Source organism: Vulpes vulpes, chromosome 5, assembly GCF_048418805.1.
Source record: "Vulpes vulpes isolate BD-2025 chromosome 5, VulVul3, whole genome shotgun sequence".
NCBI classification, from domain to species: Eukaryota; Metazoa; Chordata; class Mammalia; order Carnivora; family Canidae; genus Vulpes; species Vulpes vulpes.
In genome coordinates, this window is record NC_132784.1 from 8,991,186 (window position 1) to 9,018,685 (window position 27,500).

At 51.8% G+C, this 27,500-nt stretch overlaps 1 protein-coding gene across 1 annotated transcript in view; it reads left to right on the top strand.

Moving 5' to 3' along the window:
• The window catches only part of TFCP2L1 (transcription factor CP2 like 1), a 60,440-nt gene extending 34,870 nt beyond the window's left edge, over positions 1–25,570 (top strand). Inside the window, exons 8-16 of the mRNA XM_072757538.1 lie at positions 2,610–2,720; positions 5,862–5,953; positions 7,647–7,695; positions 7,787–7,880; positions 10,110–10,200; positions 11,224–11,324; positions 14,284–14,426; positions 18,393–18,444; positions 19,363–25,570. Of these exons, the coding sequence (XP_072613639.1) occupies positions 2,610–2,720; positions 5,862–5,953; positions 7,647–7,695; positions 7,787–7,880; positions 10,110–10,200; positions 11,224–11,324; positions 14,284–14,426; positions 18,393–18,444; positions 19,363–19,409 (780 nt within the window). The 3' untranslated portion in view covers positions 19,410–25,570. The remainder of the gene's footprint in view (positions 1–2,609; positions 2,721–5,861; positions 5,954–7,646; positions 7,696–7,786; positions 7,881–10,109; positions 10,201–11,223; positions 11,325–14,283; positions 14,427–18,392; positions 18,445–19,362) is intronic.
• Positions 25,571–27,500: the final 1,930 nt, after the last annotated feature.

Genomic DNA, 27,500 nt, shown 5'->3' on the forward strand with positions numbered 1-27,500 from the left:
GGGGCGGGCCCCGGCTCAGTTAGTGATGCTGCCCTAGGTGGGAAGGTACTGGTTGTGGCGGGAGCACGCGATTGTCTTTCGTGCTAGAGCGCCAGCACCCTCGGAAACCTGCTTCAGGACGGCGATGCCTTGAAATCCAACCTGGGATATTGGTTTCCTGTTGCTGCTGTAATGAATGGCTACACGTTTAGTGGCTTCAAACCACATGCACTTACTACCTTTCAGGCCCCGGGGTCAGAAGTCTGATGGTCTCACTGGACTAAAGTCAAGTGTTGAGGAGGAGGGCTGCATTCTTTTCTGGAGGCTCCCTCTCCTTCCCTTTGCTGCCTTCTAGAGGCCTCTGCATTCCTCAGGCCACATCCACTTGTCCTAGGAGCTAGCAAGAGTGGCTGGGCTCTTCTCTGGTCACACCGCTCCAGCCTCCTCTCCTCCCTCCCTTGTCAACTTTTACGGACCCTGTGATCGTGCTGGACCCCTGGGATGACTCAGGATAATCTTCCTGTTTCCACATCACACTGCTAGCAATCCTGATTCCACCTGCAGCTTTACTTCCTTTGCCTTGTGAAGTGACAACCTCGGGTTCTGGGGATTAGGATGTGGCCATGTTTGAGGAGCCCCTGTGCAGCGGGCGCCGTGGCCTGTGGTCTTAGGTGCTGCCTGCTACAGGGTCTCGTGGGTCTGATTTCCCGTGGGCAGCCCCACAGCTGTGTGGCCGGATATCTTTGCCTGGTCCTGGCCACACCTCTGTCCTCATCATATACAGACCACATCTGTGGTCCTCGGGTCCAGTGGCACCCTGTGGATGTCTGGGGCTCAGATGCAGACAGGCAGCAGGAGGGAGGGATAGTGTCTGTATGACGCCCCCTGCCCCGCCCCGCAGAGTGCCTTGGCTTTCCCAGGACCCCCTGCCAGCTCCCCTTTCTACACCTCGAGGAAGAAGCTCAGGGGTGAGGACTCTGCTCTCCAGGCTCCTGGACCGTACACTAGCTATCACTGAGGGGTTGGTCTGGAAGCTGCCTTGTCTGAGGGACCCAAGGAAGGCTTTGGCATCTCCTGCAGGGGCGCAGGGGCCCCTGTCACCTGAAACTGGCTTCTCGAATGCCTGAGGAGGTGTGGGCACCCCACGCACCCAGCCCTGTCACAGAGGCAGTTCAAGCAGGTGTGCGCAAGCTCCGGGTGGAGTCTGGCTAACCTGGCTGTCATTTTTCCCCCAGTCACCCCCGTCACTAGAAGCCTCCCACTGGTTGGAGCCAGGCCCTGGGGCTCTATGGGGGTGTCGGGGCCTCTGACAGGACAGGCAAGACCCCTCTCTGACCAGCCAGCTCTCCGCAGGCCTCACCAGGCCGAGTGCCTTCCCCATATGCAGGCTTGCCTCGTGGCTTCTGGAAGGGGAGGAAGAGCCTCTTGTTAGGGCTGGGAGGCAGGTGATGGGGGTATGGATACTGTGCCTGGCTCTTTCTCTGGACACTGGATATGTCGTTCCTGTCCCCAGAGGACCCCCTGCAAACCCGCCTCCATCAAATGTGGGTATCACATCACCCTGGGGGCCGTTTCCTAAAGTGCCCTTGATCTGGAAACCAAAAGTTGTGTGGCCTGAAGAAGGTGCATACTGGGATGAAAGTCCCTGAAGGTGACACTGAGCTTGAGGGCAGGTGGTTTTCACTATCTGCGCACCGTGCACAGTCCGCTGCATGTGCGCTGAGACCGTTCAGTTCTGGGCTCTGGGGCTGCTTGGAGTCTTAATGTCTGAAGCCACCAACCAGGCTGTGAACTCACAGGTGATAGTCACAGGATGTCCAGAGTATCCGCATGAGCAGGGCCACCATGGCCAGCCTGGTGGCGGTACATCCCTGGGCATTCTCTTTTGGATTCTTTGCCTGGTCAGTACTTGGTTCTACTTCGAGTTTTTTGTTTTTTGTTTTTTTTCCCCAAGGCCCCAAGCAACCAGAGCAGGTTTCTCTCCATTCTTGACAAGTCACTTGTGCCTCAGTTTCCATACCTATAAATGAAAGAAATGGTAGTGCCTGTGAGACCTGGGCCCCTCTGCAAGTTGTTCACGTTTGCTGGGCGCCCAGGATAGGCTCTGTGAGGTTGGAGGTCTTACCCTGTATGGGGCGTGCAAACAGGGAGCTGCAGATAATCCTGGGAGTTGGGAGGTCAGGAGGCCTTTGTGACACATCCAGGATTTCCCAGCATGCGGGTGCAGACCAGACTCCCAAACTCCCAGCAGCAGCTTTGACTTCTTCCACTTTCTTTTGCCCTCCACCCGTAACCCAAGGAACACACTGGGATTTGCTGTGGCAGCCAAGGGTTTTGTCTGTGGTAAAGATTGTTTCCAAGCATTTTCCCCTGAGTAACTGAGTGGCAGGACCCCGTAGCAGGCTGTGAGTTCCCTCAGGTGAGGAAGGGGAGGGGCTCCAGGAGGAGGATCATGTGCTTAACGCCTGGGAGGTGAGAGAGATGCCGACCTGCCCGGAGATCCTGCCTGGACTCCTGGGGCCTGGGGAGAGTGCAAGTCTTGGGACCTGTCTCTAAGTCCTGGGTCTTCCTCTGATAGCTGCCTCTGCCCACTTTGGACTAATCGGAACCCCTGTGCTCTGTTCTTGTAGCCAAAGGGAGCTGACCGGAAACAGAAGACCGACCGGGAAAAGATGGAGAAAAGAACTGCCCAAGAAAAAGAGAAGTACCAGCCATCCTACGAGACCACCATTCTCACAGAGGTGAGCCGGCCTGGTGCCGGGGTGCGCCTCCTGGGGCCTTCTGCCCGGAGCAGGATGACCGCGTGCTCTTGGTTTAGGTTCTTGGGAAATTGCCCACCTTGGGTGAATGCTGCTTTGGAAAGTGCCTATAAAATTGTGGCAGATCCCTGGGTCCGGAGCTGTGTTCACATGATAAGGCCAGGAGGCCAGGAAGGTGATTCAGAAATATCTTCCAGGTCTGTGCTGCCATTTGTACTTTCCAGAATCAGGTGATTTTTTTTTTTTTTTTAAAAATAAAAGTCCAAAATTCAAAAGGTAGAAGAGAGTGTATCTACACTAGAAAATGCCTCTCCCAAAACTGTCCTAGCCTCAAGCTGTCTCTTCGCAGGGCAGCTGGCATCTCTTGGGTCCCCATGTATCTGGCCTAGCTTTCTCTGCCGATGAAGCCAATTCATACATGTTTGCCCCACGCCCACTTTTTTTATACCAGCAGTGTACATAGACGTACTGTTCTGTAACTTGATTGCTTTATTTAATAGCCTGTCTTGGAGTCTGTTCTCCATCTGTTCATAAAAAGCTTTCTAGTTCTTTACCCAGAGGCGTGGTCTTCGTTGTATAGATAGATGGCCTGCTGGTGGACATTTGGTGCTCTCGGGGCTCTTGCCGTTTCACACATGGTGCAGGGAATGACCCTGTGCATGTGAAGTTCTGCATATGGTAGAAAGCTCTGCAGGCTTCATCCTCAGAGCAGGCTTACAGGCCGGGGGTGTTGACTACTTGCCGCTTTGTTGTTTGAGTAGAGACTGGAACGCGTCTCCTCCTAACCTGGACACTGACAGCACCTGCTCTAGACCTCCTTGTGTCCAGCGTACTTCTGAGACCCTCACTGTCACAGGCTCTTCTTCCCCCTGTCACTGGTCACTGCTGGTGCCACATCTTACTGGGGTCTGTTGTGGTTTTTTTTTTTCTTTTTTACAATTTTATTTATTTATGAGAGACAGAGAGAGGCAGAGACCTCAGCAGAGGGAGAAGCAGGCTCCATGCAGGGAGCCCAACATGGGACTCAGTCCCAGGACCCTGGGATCACGACTTGAGCCAAAGGCAGACACAACCACTGAGCCACCCAGGCGCTCTTCTGTTGTATTTTTTTTTTTAATTTTTTTATTTATTTATGATAGTCACAGAGAGAGAGAGAGAGGCAGAGACACAGGCAGAGGGAGAAGCAGGCTCCATGCACCGGGAGCCCGATGTGGGATTCGATCCCGGGTCTCCAGGATCGCGCCCTGGGCCAAAGGCAGGTGCCAAACCGCTGCGCCACCCAGGGATCCCTCTTCTGTTGTATTTTTTAAGCAACTGTTCCCCATTGTGTTCTGCAATCAGCCCAGCTAGTGGGTGTTCATTGAATAATTTGACTTGCTCAGAAGGCCCTCCACAGATGCAGGAGGCCCAGCCCCAGCTGTGGTAGAGTTAAGGCTGTGTTAAGGGTGAGGCCCAGGGCACAGAGCATCTAAGAGAATAGTGGCCGGTCCTGGCTGGTGTGTGTGTGTGTGTGTGTGTGTGTGTGTGTGTGTGAGAGAGAGAGAGAGAGAGAGAGAGAAGCCATATGCAGAAAGGTATTTGCAACAAGATACAGTATGGAAGGTAACTTTGCTGCGGCATAGACATGTTACCAGTGTTTTATCTGACACAGGATAATAGTGACCAGAGAGCCCTGGTGCAGGAAGAGCCTGTCTGACTCTCAGCAGCAAAGCAGTGCGAGGACCTGCATTTATGAATCAGAGCTCAGGCCAGTTAGTTTTCCCCAGGCCCCAGTCCCCTCGCGTGCGGGCCCTCCAGGGTGCCCTCCACGCTCCCACTGCCCTCTGCCTACGGACACCTTTACCTTCCAGGCCGAGCCTCAGCCTCTCTGCTCCTGACTCTCTTCTGTCTTCCCCCTGGTGGAGGAGAGGTCCGGGGGTGCTTCAGACAGCGTCCGTCCACGCCCTTGTCAGAGCGTGGTACAGTTGGTCAAAACCCCTGCCTGGCCCATGACCTTGTAAGGTGACTGTCAGCTCTTCCTCCTCAGCTCCCGGATTTACCACCAAGAAATTCCAGCCCACATGCACAACTGAGTTAAATATTTACCAACCTGTGGTTCTGTGGGTGATAGTAAATCTTCAGGAATGCTTCGAATTGGCCCTCTCCAAAGAGGTGTCATCACAGGGAAGGGGAGAAATGAATACTTTGTCCCCTGGCTTCCCCAACAGGCAAAACCTGTACGTCTTTGCTTTCTTTGGGCGATTCTCTCCTATGTTCATCCTTGGCTTCTGCTCAAGAAGTTCCTTGAGGTCAAGGATCACATCCTCTGTGTTTTTTGTGTATCCCTTAGCTCCTCGCAGGACGGCTGATGTATAGTAAACACGCATCGACTGATGCCTGAGAGGGCTGGCTGCTCCTGGAATGTTTCAAGTAGTGCAGGTTTTAGTACTGAACTTTTTTGTTTTAGATTTATATTTATTTATTCATTTTAGGGGGAGAGAGAAAGAGAGAGAGCAGGGGGACAAGCAGAGGGAGAGGGATAAGCATACTCCCCGCTGAGCGTGGAGCCTGATGCAAGGCTCGATCTCACGATCCTGAGATCACGACCTGAGCCAAAACCACAAGTTGGACGCTTAAGTCACCGAGCCACACGGGCACCCCACTACTGAACCTCACGGATGATTTTTGTTTGGAAGTTATCTGTGTCCAGTGCTCCCTCCTTCATGCTTGTACACGCACTTGTCTACACCTGGTAAAACCTGCCTCTGGGCAGTTGGCCTGTTTTGTTAGTTCTCTTTTCTTAGGGACCCAGATGACTGACGATGTTTCTTTCCCTCGTTGGCTCAACACCTAGGAAGCCCACAGAGACACATGCCTGCCTTTGCTTGCTCTGGGAATGACTGAATTTTAGGTCTTCTCTGCCGCGCTCAGTTTCTTGGGCATGGCCCTAGTACCCATGCTTCGCTGGCTCACATGGGCCCTGGGAGGATGTGGACTAAGTGTTGAGGGGTCAGGGGCTTCCCGTGCTGGCCTTGATCGATGCTGGCATGGGAGGGATAGGAGCTGGGTCTGCAGCTCTGTGGCCTGAGTTGTTCCTGACCACCATGGCCCTCGAGTCACTACCGTCCTGTGCTCTTTCCACAGTGCTCCCCGTGGCCTGACATGGCCTACCAGGTGAACAGCGCCCCATCTCCAAGCTACAACGGCTCTCCAAATAGCTTCGGCCTTGGTGAAGGGTATGTCTGTCCTCTTTCCCTTGAGAGCCCCGGAGTGATGATGGGTGTAGTCTCCTTTCTTGGTCTTTGTGTCTTCCTCTCTTTGGTGCACTGGCATCGGTTTGGGCTTCGGGGTGGCACTTGTAATATTTGCACAGCTTTCTGTGCTCGGATGTGCTTCTGTAAACATCATCTGCTGGGGCAGCAGCCCAGAACCCACCTTCCCACCCCGGCTACCCGCAGAAGCAGGTTGGCCTGCAGGTTGCCCTTCAGGGAAGAATGGCCTCCTAGGCAGATGGGGCCTAAGGAGGCAGCTGTTTAGGGGGCTCCAGTGGCTGTGAGGGGCCATCCTGGCTCTTTCTGTGGTCCCTGTGCACATTCTTTGGGTAGCATAGGACAGCTCTGGATGCTCCCTGCTCTAGGGTTCAGGGCTTGTAACAAGGAGCAGCCTCACACTTGGTCACCCAGCTCTGCAGATGCATGATGGGCCACACTGACTCAAAGGTGACAGTAGCGTGGGGACTGGCAGGCATCGGCCCAACCTGTCCTAGGCTTTGCGGCACAGGAAGGGCTCACGGCACCACTGTGGTGGCCATGCACGTCCTGATCCTGTTCTGGCGGGCAGCAGGGAGACCCCAGGCAGACCCAGCAGGTAGACGTGGAACCTGTGGGCTCCTCACAGCCCGTGCTTGGCATACAGAGAAGCCACTGATGAGAGAATGAGTGTCCATGAACTTGGTTTCGCAAGGTGAGGAGGGGCCTCCTTGAGAAGTGGGGTGGCATAGCCAAGGTGTCACATTCAGATTCGGGCGGACCGAGTGTTAGGTCCCACCTTTCTGGGGGTGAGTCCCTTTACCTCCCTCAGCCTCACTTTCTTCACTACCAAAGGAGTGAGGATTCCATGCAGGGTCGGGGGTAGGGGTGGGTGTGCAAGGTGCCCGGCGCCTTACAGGCACTGGGCGAGGTGCATCTTGTTACCGATGACGGTGTGAGGGTCAGCCCGGTGAGGGCCTTGCCTTTATTGTCACTGTGGTAAGGTACTCGCAGAGTAAAACTTACCTCGTTATCATGTTAAACGCAGAGAGAGACACCTACGTCCATTCACGTCGTACCTGCCCCACTGTCTGTTGGGGAGGGTCATTTAAAAATGTATTTTTTCTTTTAATTGGAGAATCCAGGTGTTCAGGTCTGTGCCTTCCCCATGAGTGAGCCCTGGAGGGAGGTCAGTGGGCCTCCAACTGTTAGAATGTTCTTGTGGATGGATGCCACACCGAGGCTGCTTGTTCCCTCCTCGAGGAGCCCACAGCCTTCTCCCATCTCCGCAGAGAGGTGTTGGCTGCTGCTGTCTGGGCCCCACGTGGGCGTGTGGAGCTCCTGGGGCGGCCTGCCCTCCCCTGGGGCCGAGGCTGTGGGGAAGCTCTGCCTGGGAAGGAATCAGATGCAAACAAATGCTGAGCTCAGAGTGGAGTGGTGATCATTGGTCATGCTGTGTTGCCACTGAGTCATGTCTGTCCTGAAGGGTTGGTCAGGGATTTGGAGGGATTGTGCAGACGGTCCCGCCTACATTTCTCTGACCTGAGAAATTCTTGAGGCCCTGCTGTGTTTCCAAGTGCCATGCCTGAGGGGCGGGGGGAGCACCGGGCTGGGTGAGGGGCCCGTCCCCATGTCCCTGAAGGTGTCCCCGCGTCTGATGGCCTGTTCTTTTCCTTTGCAGGAACAGCTCTCCGACCCACCCGGTGGAGACCCTGCCCCTGAGCAACGATGTAAGTGTCTGCAGCCGGGCTGTCTGGCTGCACACCCCCGGGCAGACCCGGCACGGTCGTTTCAGGACCCTTCCTCTCTCTCTGCCTGCAGCACCTGCTCCCATCAGCCTCCATCCAGGATGCCCAGCAGTGGCTCCACCGAAACAGGTTCTCACAGTTCTGTCGGCTGTTTGCCAGTTTCTCAGGTGAGCATCTTTGTGTTGTTTTTCAAACCCACAGGGATCTTAAAAACACGTAACAAAGCCGCTCGCTTTTCAGGACTTGCTGCAGTGCCTGCAGGGCCATGGTTTTGCCCTGGGGACCCGGTGTAGCATGGGTCACTCACCTCTGCTGACCCTGTGCCAAGTGCTAAGATACGAAGTGCTGCTGCTGGGAGTTTCCAGTCGGGGATGGCTTTCAGGAGGCCATCTGGGTCCTGTGGGGGGTGCCCTCAACTGCCCGGGAAGGGGCCCTTTAGCCAGGGGGCCGGGGCATACTCTGCCTTCCTGGCACTTCTCCTACCCCAGTGCTGCCCATTGGTCACATTGTCTCTGGAGCCACGACCTTTGAGAAGGTGGTGAAGCCACAGGGGAGAAGGAGAAGCTGGTTCTTCCTTCTCTGAAAGGTTCTTCAAGCCCTTACTGGTGGGGCTGTCACACAGAGACCTGGAACCAGGGCTGTGGGGTGGAAGGGTATACTGAGCAATGAACTTTGCGACCAAGTCAAGTTAATCCAGGATGACAGGGAGTGACGTTTTGACCAGAACTAGGGCAGTGGTTGGCAAGGGCATCTGTGGCAGTGGGAAGGATACCGTGCATGGTCTTCTTTCAGCTCAGCTTTTGTAAGAACTTGTGTTGGGGGTGGCCAGTAGGAGGAGGGTCGGACAGGGACCCTGTCCTCCGGCAGTTTGCAGCTTTGAGTCCACGCAGATGTGTGAACCACACATTTCCATGCGGTGTGACCCTTGGGTGGCGGGCAGGCTCAGAGGAGGGGCCTGGCTTGGGTCAGGGAGGAGCAGGGAGGGAGGCTGCTGTTTTAGGGGGGGTGCTCAGTGTGGGCCTTCCTGAGAAGGTGGCCTTAAGCAGAGGCTGGGCTGAGGGGAGGAAGTGAGCCAAGTAGGGGTGGGGGAACTGTGAGATGTCCGAGCAGGGTTATGTGCAAAGGCCACAAGGTGGGGCCTGCCTGGTGTGGCCACAGAGCAGAGCACCCAGGTGAGCGAGGCCAGGTGGACTGGAAAAGGAGGTGAGGTCACAGAGGTCCTGGGGGCCTGAGAGAACAGTGGAGGGATTTTGGCTTTTAGTTGTTACTTAGGGGGAGCCCCTGTGCTTACAAAATTATGCCTGAAAGTGTATCTTTTTTAAATTTAAATTTAGAGAGTAAGGAGGAGAGGCAGAGGGAGAAGCAGACTCCCTGTGGAGCAGGGAGCCTGACATGGGGTTCGATATCAGGACCCTGGGATTGTGACCTGAGCTGAAGGCAGCTGCTTAACCGACTGAGCCACCCAGGCATCCAACTGAAACTGTGTCTTAACTATGGCGGGAAGAAGGGGTTGGATATTTTCACTCCTGGCCATGTGGCTGCTGGCTGTTTCGGCAGAAGGCTCATCTCATACTTATCCCTTGGAGAGTCCATATGGGCACAAGGTTCTAGGGGATTCCTTAGGCTTTGTGGAAGGGACTGCATCCACGGACAGGGATGTTCATAGACCTTTGTTCATAATCACTCCCAGCTGGGAGCAACTCTAGTGCCCATTGGCGGAGTAGACAGGTGACTGTGGTATTTTCATGCAACAAATAATGTCTAATAATGGGCACGAATGATCTCTGACCACAGCCAGCATGAGTGAGCCCTGAAACAACTTGGGGGAGGGAGCCAAACATAGGAAAGCGTATCTTATTCTATTCCACTTAGGTAAATGTCAAAGAAGCAAGCAAAACGGAGACATGTGAGGAGTCAGGACAGTGGTTCCCCAGAGGAGGGGGAGTGGCTGGCATGAGGGGCCTGTGTGTGGCGGGGGGATGCTCTGCCCTTGTTCTGTGTGTGGGGAGTATGGGTGCCTTCACCGTGGCTGCAGCCTGTGGGTCGTGCTCTTCTGCATGTAGCAGGTGCATGTGTAACCAGCGTCCTGGGCTAGGTTACATGCACTTGTTAGTGCCAGTAAACAGCAGGGGGAGGGACAGGCAGGCGGAGGTGGTGAGGGCCTGTTGGCTTTTGTAAATGCCAATGTCTGTTCTCCTGAGCTTTGAGGATACTGTTCATCTCTCGGGCTGTGATTTTCTGATGTTTAGCTTTTTGTTCTCTCCATGGACCGTCCGGTGCCCTCTGAGGATGAGGCGGACGCTTCCCTGTCCCCTGCCCACACGGTGCAACATCTGCAGGTGCCTGAGGACAGAACCGTGTGTCCCACTAATGGGTGGCCCCATTTACTTGCCTAGGTGCTGACTTGCTGAAGATGTCTCGAGACGATTTGGTCCAGATCTGTGGCCCTGCAGATGGGATCCGGCTCTTCAATGCCATCAAAGGCCGGTGGGTGTCAGTTTCCAGCTGGAGGCCGGGTATGGCAGGAAGCCCCGTCGCAGCCTCTTCGATGCTGCCGCTGCCTTATGGGCCGGCTGGTGGGGTCAGGGCTCCTCTGGGAGCAGGTGCAAGCGGAGGCCCTGTGAGAGGGGATCAGGGCCATGCGGGTGGGCAGGGCTGAGCCCGCCCCCTTCTTGGTTTGGCGGGATCCTTGGCCCTGGATCCCAGCCCCTCAGCCTCTCCTCAGCTGCTTGCATGGTCCTGGGTTTCCAGCTCTCTCCTCCTAGAGGAAGGTGTGGGACTGTGTGGCAGTTCTCGGTTCTCCAGGCAGACTGGAGAGCAGGGCCAGGTCTGAGGGGGCTTCCTGCTGTGGTGGATGTGTTTGGGGCCATGCTGTGCAGTCCAGCAGTCCCGGCCACGTGTGGCTGTGGAGCGCTTGATCTCAGGTTGATTTGACTGGCCAAGTGAGCTGCAAATCTCATTTACCTTTCACAGATGGACAGCACAGTTCTAGAGTGAAAGAGAGAGCCTGGGTGTGACCCTTGGGTCTGCCTCTTAGGATTTTTACACTAGACGAAAGCGCCTAACCTCTGTGAGCCTCGGTTCCCTTCTCTATAAAATGAGGGCCTTGGTTCCAGTCTCCCTAGGTGGTGTGAGGATGAGATAATGTAGGCATGTGAAGTTCTGGAAACAGTTCCCGGGGCAGAGTAAGCTAGAGAAAGTGTTTGCTCTTGTTACCACCCTGAAAAACGCCTATGCCTTGAGATGTGAGTTCTGAGCAGAGCGCCGTCATGGCAGCTTGCAGGACCTGGAGGGGTTGTCATCCCTCTGTCTCTGGGCAAGACTGCATGAAGCCATAGAAGCCCAGCGAAAGGCCTCGTGCATCCCTGTGGCGTCTTTTCTTCTGATTCCTTCACTGTGCTAGTTCCACCCTGTGTTTTGGAACATTCTGGAACAACAGAGCTTTGTCCCATTCCCTTGCGCCCCCCGCCCCCCCCCCCAATACCTATTTATTTCCTTTCCTCCTGCCAGGAATGTGAGGCCAAAGATGACCATTTACGTCTGTCAGGAGCTGGAGCAGAACAGAGCACCCCTGCAGCAGAAGCGGGATGGTGGGGACAGCAGTCTGTGTGGTGAGTTGTGGGGAGCAGCCCGGGGCTGGTTATTGGGTGGCCAGGTAACAGGAAGACCTAGCACCAACACGAGTTCTCTTGCTGAGGACATTTCCACTGATCCACCTCCATTCGTGCAGGATGAGTTTTGGTCAACATTCTCCTGGGATTGAAATGTTTAAGGTGGAAACTCTCTGCCAGAACACATGCTCCAGCTTCCTTGTTTCCTCCGTGGGGAGCAGGCCCAGAGAGAGGATGTGTTCCCCACAGCTGCTTAGCCACTCACGGGAGAACCAAGAGTCTGGCCTTCCGACTCCCAGGCTGGTGACAAGTGCCGCCCCATGGCCATAGTTACTGGGGTTTTCCTTGAGCTGGACAAGGCTTTCCCGTTTGGTGTGGCGGCTGCACGGGGGCTAAGGAATAGAGCTGCAGGGGCCAGGGCACCTCAGGGCACGTGACTCTTTTGGGTTGGTAGTTTGGAGGCAGTTTGGTGAGAGGACACAAGCCTTGAGGTCAACTGAGCCTGAACACACACAGGTGCAGGCTGTGCCACCTGTTGGCCGTGTGGCCTCAGGCAGGGCTCCGGGGCCTGTACATCAGCTTCTGCATGTACAAAATACAGAGAACAATGCTCTGCCCAGGGGGATGAGGTTTTGGCGAGACAAGGCATGTAAAGCGAAGTGCCTTGCTTTTGACTGTGAGTGCTGAGGGTCTAACCACTGCACACCTCAGGCCGCAGAGCCCGTGCTCCGTGTCTGCAGAGAGTGAGGGAGTGCCCCGAGCCTTCAGCTGCTCCACACATTCCTGGCAGCACCCCCTTTGAGCTGGGGGAGGGAAGGGCTGGTGACAGAAGGGTACAACGAAATGCACTGCCTGCAAGTTGTGTAGGTCTTTTGGGCCGGCCTGATTTGTTGGAGGAGTGAACTCAGAAGTGGAAGTGGCTCTGAAACATTGAAAAGACACAAAAGTTCATTTGAATCTGTCATAGAAAGGGATCTTGGAAAAGAGCCCTGGTGTTCTAACCGGGGTTTCCTATGGGAGGGGCAGGGTGCAGTGGCCACGTCCTCTGCCCAGTATCTGACAGCGGGCCAGCCTGCCTGAAGTCGTGGGATGGCGGGTCGGCCGCGTGGCTGGAAGGCCATGGCCTCTGCCAACCCCTTTGGGAGGGAGTCTGTGTTGCGAAGTGCGCATGTGCGTGCATGTGTGCTTCTGAAGTACGGGGCCTCTCATCAGCCACTGCAACCGAAGGTTCCTCAGTTGAGGTAGGAGTTTGGGAATCTCTTGTTTAATCCAGGTGCTTTGCCTTTGAGGGATTTGGGGACCCCCAGGGGTCGCGTAATCCTCCTCCCTGGGGTGCCTGCCCACAGAGCTGACTCCTACCCAGCTAGTTTGGGTTTCCCGTAAGGAAGCATTTCCATCCTTGGGGTCACTGTTATCTTCCACCAGGCGGGCGATGCTCCCAGCACCCCTCTGCCCTTTGTGGTCACAGTACTGGAGCAGAGGAGTATTTGTGCTGCAGAGAAGGGCAAGGATGAGACACATGTGCCGTCAAGTAGCAGTTACCCCTTGCAGAGAAGGGAACCCTCCCTACACTGTTGGTGGGAATGCAAGCTGGGGCAGCTACTCTGGAAAACAGTATGGGGTTTCCTCAAAGTTAAAAATAGAGCTACCCTACGACCCAGCAATTGTACTATTAGGTATTTATCCGAAGGATACAAACATAGTGATTCAAAGGGGCACCTGCACCCCAGTGTTTATAGCAGCGATGTCCATAAGAGCCAAACTATGGAAAGAGTCCAGATGCTCATCAACAGATGAATGGATAAAGGTGATGTGTTTTGTAAACACACATGCACACACTCTGGAATATTACTCAGCCATCAAAAAGAATGAAATCTTGCCATTTGCAATGATGTGGATGGAGCAGAGGGTTATTATGCTGGGTGAAATAAGTCAATCAGAAAGAATTATATGATTTAGCTCATGTGGAATTTAAGAAACAGCTGATGAATGTAGGGGAAGAGAGAAAAATGAAATAAGACAAAATCAGAGAAGGAGACAAACCATAAGAGACTCTGAACTCTAGGAAACAGTTAAACTGAGAGTTGCTGGAAGGGAGGGGTTGGGGGGATGGGGTAACTGGGTGATGGTCATTAAGGAGGACATGTGAGGTAATGAGCACTGGGTGTTACTACAACTGATGAATCATTGAACTCTACTTCTGACACTAATAATATACTACGTGTTAATTTATTTTAAATAAATTTATAAAGAAGTAGCAGTTATCCTTAAATCCTGCGCTTTGCCCCCAGGAGCCATCCAGCGTCCCCGCTAAGCCACGGAAAGGATGCACAGTCTCTCTTCTCTCCTGCAAGGGTGTGCATCTGGCGGCACATCAGAATCACTAGAAGCTTATTAGAAATACAGACCTCTCTGCCAGCAGTTCTTCCTCCAGCCTCCACTCCTCCACGGGTGTCATTGGGTGTGGGGTGGATGCAAGAATTCCCGATTTTTTTTTTTTTAAAGATTTTATTTATTTATTCTTGAGAGATAGAAGGAGAGACAGAGCCAAAGACACAGGCAGAGACAGAGCCAGAGACACAGGCAGAGGGAGAAGCAGGCTCCATGCACCGGGAGCCCGATGTGGGATTTGATCCCGGGTCTCCAGGATCGCGCCCTGGGCCAAAGGCAGGCGCCAAACCACTGCGCCACCCAGGGATCCCCAAGAATTCCCGATTTTATGTAAGATTCCCCCAAGAGAGACTGGTACAGGAATGAAGAACCATAGCCTGGCTGCTTTGCCCCTGTGGTTGGGCTCTGCAGAGGCTTTGTGCCTGTTACAGCCAGATCCCATCGAATGAGTCTGGGCACGAGCATCCTTACAGCGGAGTGACTGATTTAGGAGTTGGGTATGAGGGGTAGGCAGGCTCCTTAGGAGCAGGAGTGTGTTCTACAGAAGGCCCTGTCCCTTGCCCTCCAGTGTACCATGCCATCTTCTTGGAAGAGCTGACCACCTTGGAGCTGGTTGAGAAGATCGCCAACCTGTACAGCATCTCCCCGCAGCACATCCACCGAGTCTACCGGCAGGGCCCCACAGGCATCCACGTGGTGGTGAGCAACGAGGTGAGTGCTGTCCCTACCCCTGCTCCTGGCCCCGGGCTCCGGGCTGTAGGGAGGCACGGCAACAGGTGCCAGAAATGCCCCCTCTGGGGCTTGGGGAGGAGGACTTACGCCCCAAGATGGCAAATGGGTTTCAGCTGTGTGCCACATGCTCTTGGCTGCCCTTGAGTGCAGGTGGAGAGAGTTCTGAGGCTCTGAGAGGCTGTCTAGTATCCACTCCATACCCCATCTCTGGCCAGAAGCCATGTAGGAACCATGGCGCAAACTGCACCCCTGCCCTCAGGGTGTAAGGTTGCAGGTCCCAGGGGCAGCAGAATGGACCATGGACTGGATGATGGAGAGGACACAGGTCACATGGGAGGACAGAGCCCTCCTCTGCTGACCACTGAAGGTACCACAGCCTTCCTGGGTCTGCCCTTGCCTGCACAGACCTGTGCAGGACACCAGCACCCGATGGCAGAGGGCAGAGTGATCCGATCCCACTCCTGGCTAGGGAGGGTTTGCAGCTGCATTTAGGCATTCCTGCTCATTGTAGAGCAGTCTCTTAAGCTTCTTTTATCCTGGAATCCTCCTCTTGCTGATAATAGCCAGGAGTGGCAGCATTTATCCACTGCTTCCTGTCCTAAATGCACATGTAGTGACTCTTGTAATCGTGACAGCCTCACTCTGAACTGGGTGAAATCTCATTTCACAGATAGGAAACTGAGATGCAGAGAGGCTGAGTAATTGCCCCAGGTTGCACACCTCATAAGGGGTGGAGGTAGGGGGGAGCCCTGGGGGAGCCCAGAGCCCATGCTTCTAGCTGCCAGGCTAGTCCACCTCCCCTGAAATGAGGCCTCAGGAAAACAGCTGGGCTGATGGGAACAGGGGTGGCCCCCTGAACCCCCAGCAGACCCCAGCAAGCCCATTGTGGGAACTCTGAGAGCATCTGTGTAGAGGACCGTAGATGAAGTGGGACATGAATGGCGTCTAGGGAAGTAGAGAAGATGTGGGCTCTGGAATCGGACATGTGTCCCCACCCAGACCTTGCTCCTAGGGGTAGAGTGACCCTGGGCAGATTTACTTAACCCTTTTGAACCTCAGTTTCCGCATCTATAAAATGGATAATTAACCCACTGAACAGGTTGCAGTTAGGATAAAATGAGAAAAGAGAAAACAGCCTCAGGCACCGAGAGCCACCAGATATCGGTGTGATGGTGGTAACTGACAGTGCTAGGTGCTTTTGACTTTTGGGAGCAAGTGTTGTAGAGATCTTTCAATTTGACAGTGTATAAAACGTAAGGCTTCTAACAGTCTCTGTATTTTCATATATTGTCATTATTGGTGATAATCCTATTGCCACTTGTCATTACAATTGCCCAAGCCCCTTAAATGGAAGTCCCCCATTTCATGGGAGTTTGGTCCTAAAAGTTGGCAAAGCGGTGGTGGTTTCCTTCTTCTTGAATTAAAAAGTAATTCACCAGGTGCCTGGCTGGTTCAGTCGGTGGAGCATGAGACTATTGATCTTGGGGTTGTGAGTTCAAGCCCCATGTTGGGTGCAGAGATTACCTAAAAATAAAAAATAAAAAAAATCTTAAAAAAAACAACAACCCAGTAATTCAGTTAGTGTAAGTCAAGAAGTATAAAACAGCTGAAGGCAAATGTGAAAGGCACTTCTCTTCCTTACTCTTTTCCTGGAGGAGTTTATATTAGCTTTGATGTGATTTTGTCAGAGGACGCTTGCTGGCATCCGTCGTGTGCCTGAGCACTGTGTAGGTGTGGATTCTCAGAACACACATCAGAGTTCCAGCTGTACATTTATCTGCCACTTGTTAGTTTTTGTCACCAGTTCAGAATTTCTTCTGTATCCTTGCATTGAGATCTGAGACAGCTGTTTTTCCAACCCCCACCTCACAGACAAAACGAAGCCCAGAGTTCTTGACCTAAACACTCCCTTGGGAATAGCCAGGGAGGTTAAGACACCGGCACAATGGGCTGCTGCATGGCACAGGAAAGTTGTCACTTTGCACTTGGGCATGAATTTCTTTTGTGAAGACGAAAGCCAAGAATGTGCGGAACCCTTGCAATGTCACGGGTCCCTGCGGGAAGTCCCTTCCCCGGCTTGCCCTGGGCCCTCCGGAGTGGGCAGTTAAGCAAGTGAAGCAGAGAACAGAACCGAAATGCTACCTCAGCTAAGTAGGCGATTCTTATTCTCCAAAGTCTCCTTGCCTCTTAACCCTGAATCAATTGGAAACCTTTGGTTCTTAATTGCCCGGAGCGGTGGAGGCAGCCTGGCCAGCCGCAAAGCCGGCCCCTGAGGTGCAAGGGCACTTAATTAAACAAGAGAGTTACTGATTAAGCCCGTGTGGGCTCCATGTAGGGCTTTGCATGCCCAAGTGGCTGGGCTGCCAAGAGTCCAGGAGGGAGCAGGCCAGCAGTATAGAATAAATGTACTTCACGCATCATTAGGCCCGGCAGGGAGGGGCAGGGGTCCTCAGGTACATAGATTTGCAGGATTTGGGGCAGTAATCCAGAGGCGGCAATAAATGTGGATTGCATTTTTTTAATTTGCAAAGGAGTTTTGCTTTGTGGTAGCTAGCGTGTGTGTTGTGGGTATGTCTTTAAGTATTTTTGAAATACTCTTTCCATTTATATTGTGAAATACGGCATGTGTGTGCAAGGAGAATTATAAAACTTATTTTTACAGTTTAAGGAAGAGGTGAGTACCCAATACTTTCACTCAGGTTAATGAAGTATTATGTTAGGAGCCTCTTTGTGCCCTAATTTCCTTTTCCACACCACCTCCACCTGCTGCTCTGAATGTTGTATTCATTGTACCCTTTTCCTCCTCAATATATCGTTTAATTTTGCCTAATTTAAAATTTCATGGAGGTGGAATAATAGCATGTTTTTCTATGACTTCCATTTCCCTTTATATTTCTGAGAGTCACACATGTTGAAATGCTCCCGGGGGCCACTGGCATGCTGAATTAGATCACAGTTTATTCATGCTCCTATTATTACTGATTGACATGGGGCTGTTTCCAGTTACTATTTTTTTTCAAGTTTTTATGTAAGTAATCTCTGTACCTGATGGGCTCAGACTCAGCCCCAAGATCCAGGGTTGCATGCTCTTCACGCTGAGCCAGCCAGGCGCCTCTCCAGTTACCATTCCTAGCAGTGTTGCTGTAAACATTCTTAGGTGTGCTTTGAGTTAGGCACATGCAGGGGTTTATCTAGAACACTGGGCTGGAGGAGTAATGTAGTAGGTCCTGTGGACAGTTTTGTAAAGTGGTTGTATAGATTAACACTCCACTAGCCGTGGGTGCCGATTCCTGATGTTCTGGTGCCAATTCCTAACATTCTGTATCCTGGTTCTGTTCTTTTGTCACGGAAGCAGCCCCGTTTTATAGATGGGGCATGGAGACCAGAAGGGAAAAGGTCGACTTGTCTGAAGTCACCCGGTAGTTCATCAAAATGAAAACTGCAGAGAGGCGGCTGGGTCATCCTTCCATTCCTGCCACTCGGTAGATGGAGGGGGTGGCGCTATGTTTATATTGGTCCTCGTAGGACTCTGATATGCAGAGGCCGTTAACTCCCAAGATGTATTTTTTTTCCTTTTTCAAAGCACTTTAGTTTTTACCTTGTTGCCGTTATACACATACATGCTCCTGTAATGTGTCCATTATAGGGATAGGAGGACCCAGTAAAGTAGGAAAAATGAAAACAAAAGCAAACATGAGAGTCCCGTGGTGAATATTAACATTTTGCTTCCCTTCCTGGCTCCTTTCTGTGGTTTATGTTCAGTTTTTGTTACTTACAACTATAATCAGTTCATATATTTATCTTGTTTTGTGTTTCCTTAGTGAGTGTTAAGTGTAACCCTTTTCCTGCATCTGTACAAACACAGTGGCTGGGATCCGTGTCGTCAAGGCTTTCCATATTATGAGCTCATTGTCGAAGGGACGTGGTCTCTCTTTTGCCTTTCAGATGGTGCAGAATTTCCAAGATGAGTCTTGTTTTATCCTCAGTACCTTAAAAGGTAAAGCCCCCCCTCCTTTTTATCGTGTTTAATTAAAGTATGTTGGCTGTGCCTCCTGCCCCATCCCTGAGTAGTAGGAGACACCCAAACTGGTGAGTGGGGCCGGCCTCCCTGCCTGCACGGTGGGTCCCTTGAGAGAACGTTATCTGAGGACATCCTCTGGGGAAAAGGTGAAACGTTGTCCTGGAAATGTGAGGACTATTGAGATCTGCTCCAACGTCAGTTCTGAAAGGGAAACCCTGGCCAGGCAATGTGATTTTCCTGGTGCTTGAGTAGACGTAAGATGCGTTTGGGTTTTCCTACAATGAAAGTCTCCAGGAGGAGCAAGTGTGCAATAGAACAGCTGAGCCTGCAGGCCTAGTGGGGTGTCAGGCATATGGGGCGAGGGGCGGGACATGAAGCTTCCACCTGAGGACAGGTCTCAGAAGGAACTCATGTGCCAGGAGAAAGGAAAGACTAGCTGTAGCCTTCCTTAGGGCCGGGGCAGGTGATTGTATGGGGTATATCAGAATGAAAGCCCTGTATGACTGGGTCAGAGACCCTGAACGGTGGCAGGGCCATTCCTGTCCTCCTTGTTCTGGATCTAGCCAGTAACTGCCTTCAGAGAGCTGGGGACCGTAATACCCTGAGAACCACAGTGTGGTTCCAGAGCCTTCTTGGATATTATAGAGCCTTTAGTTCTTGGGCCTGGGGCTACGGTAGAAAGGCCCATTGCCAAAAAGAAACTCAACAAGGCAGAAGGCATGTGAAGGCATGTGCTAAAATACCTGTGTGTGTTAGCGCTCTCCGCAGTTGTATTTGGAGCCAGCATCGGTGGCAGGGCTTCCGCTGGTACTCTAAGGCCATGCGCTCCCTAACACCCCAAGGTTATGGCGTCGGGCCTTTCTTCCTGTAAAATGCCCTTGTCTCCCTTGGCAGCCGAGAGCAACGATGGCTACCACATCATCCTGAAGTGTGGCCTCTGAGCAGAAGTAGAGTGTGTAAGCCAGAGCCTCCCACTCCCAGCCCCGTGGATTCCTTTGGATGTAGAACCTGCACCACCGTAAGCTTCGGCTTCACCTGGCAAGCTGTGACTGGGAGGGACTTGGCCCAGTCTGTGGAAGCCATGGACCAGTAACCAGCGGGAACCTGTGGATGCGGTCTCTGGCACGCAGAAAGCCAGTGGCTCCTCTCTCCTTCCTCCTGACCTCCAGCTTTTGAGCGGTTCCTTGTTCTTTGCCTGCTATCCTAAAGAGGCAAATGGCAGGGGCATCTTCTCTGAAACCCCTCGGTCCCTTGTTGGAGGCTGGTTCACTGGGTATCTTGGTGCCACTGTATCCTTCTGACTACTCCCCTGCCTCCAGGGAAAGCCCTGCCTCCCGTCAGCTGTCATCTTCTCTGGTGACCAGCTCCGTGACCAGGACTGTTGACTGGGTAACTTGCCACCATTCTACCTTCACGTTGGTTTCCCTTCTCAGCGGCCCTCATGAATGTCTGTCTTTCTGGTTCTTGGATGGATCGATGGGAATGGGGTTTATTCTGTGCCTTCTGCTTCTTCCACCTTGACTCTTGTTTCTAAGGACCTGTTGCCATAATGCCCAGAGATGGGCTCACCTGTCTCTGCGTTGGTCATGTAGACACCACAACGCATGTGTAGGACCTGCCGCACATACCTAGGTCTACGCCCTTGGGAGGGAGAGGGAGAGGATGGAGTAACTATTTTCTGGTACATTCTCACAAGTGTAAAAGGGATGAGAACAAAATGATTTTTTTTTTCTTGAGCTCCTTTTATATGATTTTATTTCCTCAGCAATCATGGGTAAGGAGGACTAGGAAATGAGCATCCCACTGTGCAGTCAGATGACCTTGACAGTCATGGCAGCGGGCTCTTGTGCGTGGACTTAACCAACTAAGTCTCATTTAGAGAAGACCTTGATTAACACTGCCAAACTTTGTCTCTACTGTGAGGGTCCCCATTTAAATGTTTATCTTTTTTCATTTTATAGAGGGAGTGTTAGGGCGTTTTGGTTGCACTGGGATGGTTGGATCGCCTCTCTTAGTGGCTTGACTATGGGGAAACTTGAGTACGGGTAAGCTCAGGAATTTGTCTTTGTCTTGTGTCTGTTTCCTGGGACCCAGTGATCTATATACTCTTAGCTAACTTAGGTTTATCTTCGAACGCAGGAAGCTGTATGATCAGCCGAGCAGGATTTTACAACTTCTAAAGTGGAGCTTTTGGGGAATATAGTGTTAGGGTCAAAGATGATCAGAACTGGGTAGACCTTGTTTTACAGATGAAACTGAAAGCCGAGAGGGGCAGAGCCACCTGCCCGATACCACGTAGTGATAGGGCAGTGATAGATATTTATCATATAAATCACTTCAGAGGGCAAAAAGGGTGCTTTCGTAATGATGATGTTGGGACAACAGGTGTGGTGTTTCTCTAGAGTAAAGCAGCCTCCTGATTCCTTTTCTGTCTTGGGGGAGGGTGGGGGAGCAGGTAATAGCTTTATTGAGATAAAATTCACATAGCGTGCAGTGTACCCATCTATAGTACACTACTCTGTGGTTTTTAGTGAATTCACAGAATCAGCACATTCAGTTTGAGAACATTTTCCTTCCCCCTACCCCCAAAAAGAAACCCTACTTCTTTTAGTGATCATCTTCCCTCTCTCCTCACAACTAGCTTGGTCTTAGGCAACCATGATCCTCCTTTCCATACTGATTTTTTTTTTTTTAAGATTTTATTTACTTATTCATGAGAGATACAGAGAGAGAGGCAGAGACACAGGCAGAGGGAGAAGCAGCCTCCTCTAGTGGAGCCCGATGTGGGACTCAATCCCGGGACCCTGGGACCATGCCCTGAGCCAAAGGCAGATGCTCAACCACTAAGCCACCCAGGCGTCCCTCCATATTGATTTACCTATTCTGGACCTATCACGTAAATGGAATCACAGTGGCCTTTTGTTGCTGGCTTGGTTTTTTTACTAGCATACTGTTTTCTAGGGTCTTCCATGTTGAACTTGTGTCCACACTTCAATTCTTTTTATAGCCGAATAATGTTTCATTCTATGGCTATACGTACCATATTTTTTTTAACCACTCACCAGTTGATCGACGTATGAGTTGTTTCTACTTCTTGGCTAGTATGACTGATGCTGCTATGAACATAGTTGTACAGGTTTTTACATACACATATGTTTTCATTTCTTTTGGGTGTATACCTAGGAGTGGGATTCCTGGGTCATATAGAACTCTGTGTTTAACTTTTCGAGGAACTGCCATACTTTTCCAAGGCATTCCCACCAGTTGTGCGCAAGGGCTCCAGTTTCCTCATATCCTCACCAACACTTGCTAATTCTCTGTCTTTTTTATTAGAACATTCTAGTGGATGGGAAGTGGTATCTCCTTGTGGTTTTGATTTGCATTTCCCTGATAGCTAATGACGTTGAGCATTTTTTCATGTGCTTGTTGGCTATTCGTATGTCTTCTTTGGAGAAATAACCTATTTAGATCCTTTGCCCATTTATGTTTGGGTCATTTGTCTTTTTTTTGTTACTGAGTTGCATGAGTTCTTTGTATATTCTAGATGCCAGTGCTTTCTCAGATACATGATCTGTAAAAATTTTCTCCCACTCTGTGGATTGTCTTCACTTTGTTAAGACATCCTTTGGGGTACAAAAGTTTTTAATTTTGATTACACCTAAGATACATGCTTTTGTTGCTTGTGCTTTTCGTGTCATATCTCAAAAACCATCGTGTAATCCAAGGTCAAGACTTATGCTTCTGTTTCCTTCTAAGAATTTTTACAGCTTTAGCTCTCCAGTGGCCTTTGATTCATTTCAGGTTAACTTTTGTATATGGTATGAGGTGGAGGTCCAACCTCGTTCTTTTGCATGTGGGTGCCCATTTGACCCTGGCTAAAAGGCCCCTGATTCCTACTGGATCTTTTTTTCTGAGACATGGGGCTGTCACTGGGAAAACTTTTCTTCTGCTTCTGCGTCTCCTTCCTCTTCTTCCTCTTCCTCCTCTTCCTCCTCTTCTTCTTTCTTCTTCCTTCGTCTTCCTTCTTCTTCCTCTTTCTTGTTCTTTTTAAAGCCCAGCCTATGTCCATCTCCACCATTTTTATACTCCTCCTACCATCTCTGCCTTAACCTTCTCACAAGTACTGGGTCATGACCTGCTCTGCTGTTCTGCAGCCTTTCTTGGTGCATGGTCTCACTCCACACATTAGTCCTAGGGGAAGTCAGGACCAGTCATTTCCTTTTTTGAGGAAATTTAGTCTCAAGGAAATGGAATCATTTGCCCAGGGTCACACACGGTCAGGACTAGACCTTTGGTCTCCTAACTACCAGCCTTCAGGGTGTCTTGTCAGTCAGTCAGTCAGTCACTAGACCTAAGTGACTCCCCCGGGCCAAGTGATGACAGGCTCGATTTTAATTATAAAAATTTAGTGGGCTAATATTTTTATTAATTCCAAATGAGGGTCTAATAAAGACCTATTACCTTAAGTTCACAGTTAGTGGGGTCTTCGATTTTCTGGAATCTGCACTGCTGTCTGTTTTTGTTTGTTTGTTTGTAGTTTCTTTTTTTAAAAAAAATTATTTTTAAGTAATGTCTCTCCCCAACTCGGGGCTTGAACTCACAATCCTGAGACGAGGAGTCACAAGCTCTACTGGCTGAGCCAGCCAACTGCCTCTTTCACATTCTCCTAATGGTTCTAGATGAGTATTGTAGTTTACAGAAGTAGAAAATAAGTACACATTATAATTTGATACCAAAATGTTTTAGCTGCTTGGTTTCAGCAGCTTGTCCTTATTGAACAGGAGTCAGAAAAGCTGGCTGTAGATTTTATCTTTTTCATGTAGAAGGACAGAAAAGCCAGAGCACTTCCCACTCCTGTCCACTGTCTTTCCCATGAGTGCTGAGACCAGAGTCTGGGGCTGGGGGCTGGGGCAACCCTTCCCAGAACTGCAGCCTCCACCCCCATGGGATCTAGGCTGTGGCTTCTCTTTGGCAGCAGCTGTTTTTAAAGGTGTGATCCGCAGAGAGAAAGACAGTCTCCTCGTGCTCAGGCTACCTTCCTGTGAACCATAAGCCTCAAGCTGAGCTCCTTATTCTCAGGCCATCATGTTTCTTTTTCTGCCGGCAAGGTTGTGATAAACCTTATCAGTTTGCCAGGTTGCACCTTACAATGAAGACACAGAGGCTTTTGAATGAGGGGACGATAGGATTTGCTGGGGAAGGGATGGATGAGAAGAGCAGGATGGGGTAGGGAGTTTGAAGTCAGGGCTTAGGGTCTCAAGCAAAGGCCAGCCAACTGCCCCGCTGACCTCCTGCCCGGGCAGCCTCGGGCCCCTTGGGGAGAACTGTTAACCTCAAGGGGGCTTCCCCGGGGAGCAGACTAGAGCTGGCTGAGCTGTGGGTCACAAGTTTCCGAGTCCCGAGTGGCTTCGGGGCCTGGCCTGAGTAACTTAAGCTTGAAAATCATTAACGAGCTGATGAGAAAAATGGAAAAGTTCTCTTGCTGGTGTCAGTGGAGCAAAGGGAGCAAGCCCAGAGGTTCTCAGAAAGTGGAGGGGGCGGGGGGGGGGCAAATGTGGCATTGCCCGAGGTGCAGGAGGCAGTGGAAGGAGGGGGGCAGGAGCCAGGGCCCCCAGACCTTTGCTCAGCCAGGAGGTGAGTGTGAGGGGCGGCGGGGCTTTTGCACTTTTCCCTCCATGGAGTCCTACAGCGGCAGGTGAGACAGATGCTTGGGTCTTAGTTGTATGTAACACCACAAATGCCCCTGCTCAGGCTGGTGGGCACCCCATGAGGTGCACCCCAACATGAGGCCTGGCACTGGGGTCATGTCTCAGGAAGTGTGTCTAGCTCAGCACCCTTCAGAGTGGCCACCAGGTGTTGCCTGGCTGCCAGAGCCCAGACTCCACGTTGCCAGTTCCGTGTCTGCATTACAGGTGGGTGCTTGTGTTTATGGGTGCACGTGGGCCCCTTTCTGTCCTCCTCTATCTGGCAGGACAGCTCAGCCAGATGTGGTGATTAATGCTCTTCTTTTTAGATCTTGTGTGACACTCATTCAGGCCCTGTTGTGTGACAGGATCTTGTGTGACACTCATTCAAGCCCTGTTGATGAAACTGGTCTGGGTAAGGTTGCCCTAGTTGGGGGGTGGTGTAGTTCACACCCTAAGACCACCTCTTCTGAGGCGGGAGAAGCAGCGTTAGCAGCTGACATCTGACAAGAACCCCAGAAACAGGGCCCATGGAGTCAGTCTTCCACACAGCTGCCTTACATGCTCTTTCTCTCCTCGAGATACTTGCTCTGTGTGTGAGACCATCAGGCAGCCTGGCTATTAAGAAATGATTGCACACCCTTTGCTCTGCTCTGTGGGGGCTGGGCTCTGGGATCTGGGGGCAGTAAGTGCTGGTCAGGCCACCCTAGGCCTTTTTGGGACCCACCCAGGGCACCCTGGGAGCTCTTTCGAGCCTCTTGAGCTCTCCAGACCTCCCCGGTGTCCTCCCCCTTACTCCTGCGGGGAATAGCCAGTAGTTCCAAGTGGTGGCTCTGGTGGTTCCCTGTGCCGATGGCCCAGGGCTGGACCTGCCATCCCCCACTTGCTTGTAGGGGCCTTCTAGGAGCAATGTCCCCAAGCAGTGGCTCTGAGAAGTGGGTTTGCTGCTCTGTGCAGGGTAGCTCATGGGATGAGATGGAGAGATGGGGTCAGTGCCCAATCTTGGAGTGACCAGCCCTTACCCCCGAGAAGCCAAACTATTCCCCCTCCACAGGAGCATCGTGTGTGAGCCTGTCTTCGTGCCCTTCATCTTGAGGAACCCTGGCGGGTGGGCTGCAGGGAACTAGCAAGGAGTGGAAAGGCTTTTTATTAAGAGAAGTTTTCAAAGCTTCATCAAGGAGAGAACAGTATAATTAACCCCAGGCCCTGTCTCCCGGCTCCCACCAGCATCAACACACACCTGCACGTGGGGGTTGGCAAACTTGGGTCAGATCCAGCCCTCTGCCAGGTTGTGTGGTGTTTGATGACAGGGAGCATGATCTCTGAACCCAAGTGAAATATTACCCCAAATCCCCCGTCCCAGTTCCATTCTTCTCATTAGTAGACCTGTATTACAAAAAAAAAAAAAAAAAAAGAAAGCAAGCAAGAAAAAAGTATTCAGTTGCTATATTTTGAATTCTATCAACAACAAAAAAAAAGTTGTGGAAACTTGTTTTTTTCTGACATCCTATTGATTTGCCTCATTGCCCTCAAAGCTGAAAATATGTACTAACTATCTAGCTCTTTCCAGAAAAGCTTTGCCAACCACCAAGATAAAGCTTTGGGCTGTTTTCTGTCCCCAGTGGAAATCCCATTAAATAAGAACTCAAATAATTTTAGTTCTGAGCTTTGAAGCAAGAGAAGTGTTGAGCCGAGCAGCCTGGAGCCTCCCCTGCCTGTGGTCTCTCCACCCTGGCCGCTCTGTGGGCTTTCCTTCCTCTTCCCGGGGGTTACCTGCTCCCGGAGACCAGGTTGGCCTGGACCCCAGCGCGGGCCAGGTGCCAGGGGTCGGTGTCCGAGGGCCGTGTGCAGGGAAGGGTTCTGTGTGGGTGTTACCAGGCCGCCAAGCTGGTGGGCCCTGGCCTTCTAACTTAGGTCACTGGAACTTTCCTCTCCTGGAGGTCACAGCCCAACCTTCACCTCCTCCTGGTCCTTCTAGACGTCATGGCTTCTCTGGGGTCCCGCAAGCTTCCCCCTCCACGTTCTGCTGGGCTCTTCCTCACACAGAGGGAACCGCTTGTGCTGGCCTCATTTGGTGATAGAGAGGGGCCCCTGCCTGGCCCCAAGTAAGGGTTCTCTGGGCCTGGGCTTCCGGTTCTGCCCTTGGGAGAAGCGGAAATAAGGCCAACTGCCAGCCTTTGGGGCTGAGTCCTGCATGGCGAGGTCCACCTTCCTCCTGGGGTGGTGTGGGCTTTGTGGGCACCCCGCGTCTCCCCTCCAGGTGCAGGTGGCGGGATGCTGCACCCAAGCTTCCATTAGTAACACCACCAGCAGCAGCAGCCATGGAGGATGCGGGCTGGCCTCTCCCAGGTCGGGCTTTGAGCTCAGTGCTTTTGCTGTTGCCCCTTTCCCTCCCTCCGTGCCGTGAGGTCGCTGTGGCAGGGCATCCACCCCACACTCTCGCATACCAGACTTGGGGGGTAAGCTCCCTGTGCAGGGCTTTCATCCTGAGGCTCCATCCCCGGGCCTGGTGCACCCCGGTGGGAAAACATTTGTGGGACTTGATTGTTAAAGACAAGAGAAGGGGAGGGCCGCCTGGTGGCTCAGTCGGTGAAGCTGGTGACTCGATTTTGGCTCAGGTCATGATCTCAGGGTCCTGGGACCCAGTGTGTGTCAGCCTCCATGCTAAGTGGGGAGTCTGCTTCACCCTCTTCTCTCATCCTCTTTCCCAGCTCACGTGTTCTCTCTCAAATAAATATATCTTTAAAAAAAGAGAGAGAGAGAGAGAGTAGGGGATTGTCGTGTGTGCCTCTCCCCCCAGCCCTCCCCTTGCTGGGTAAGGTAAAAACTTGGTTTCCTGTGTCCTCTAATGTTCATGTATGTAATGTGATTCTTTCCTAAAATGTAACTTCCCCAGCTTTCTCTAGATTGGGTGACTCAAAAGGTGGTGGGAGTCTACTACTGGGTGGTATGGGCCCTGGATGGGTCAGGAGGGTGTGACGGGTGGGCCATGGGAGGTGGGCATCAAGAGGGAAGTTGTCATACTGCCACATTGTTTTTGTACCTGAAATAAAGCATATTTTGCACTTGTTACTGTACCATTGTGCAGATGAGAAATCTGTATGTGGGATCTGTGCTTGGGTCAGAATGCAAATAAAACTCATTTGTAAGAAACCCCTGTGGCTCAGGCCTCTTTTTAAAAATTGTAAAATACATAATACCATGAAATTTACCATCATAACTATTTTTTTAAAGATTTTATTTATTTATTCATGAGAGACACACAGAGAGGCACAGACATGGGCAGAGGGTCCCTGTGGGGAACCTGATGCGGGACTCGATCCCAGGACCCGGGGATCACGACCTGAG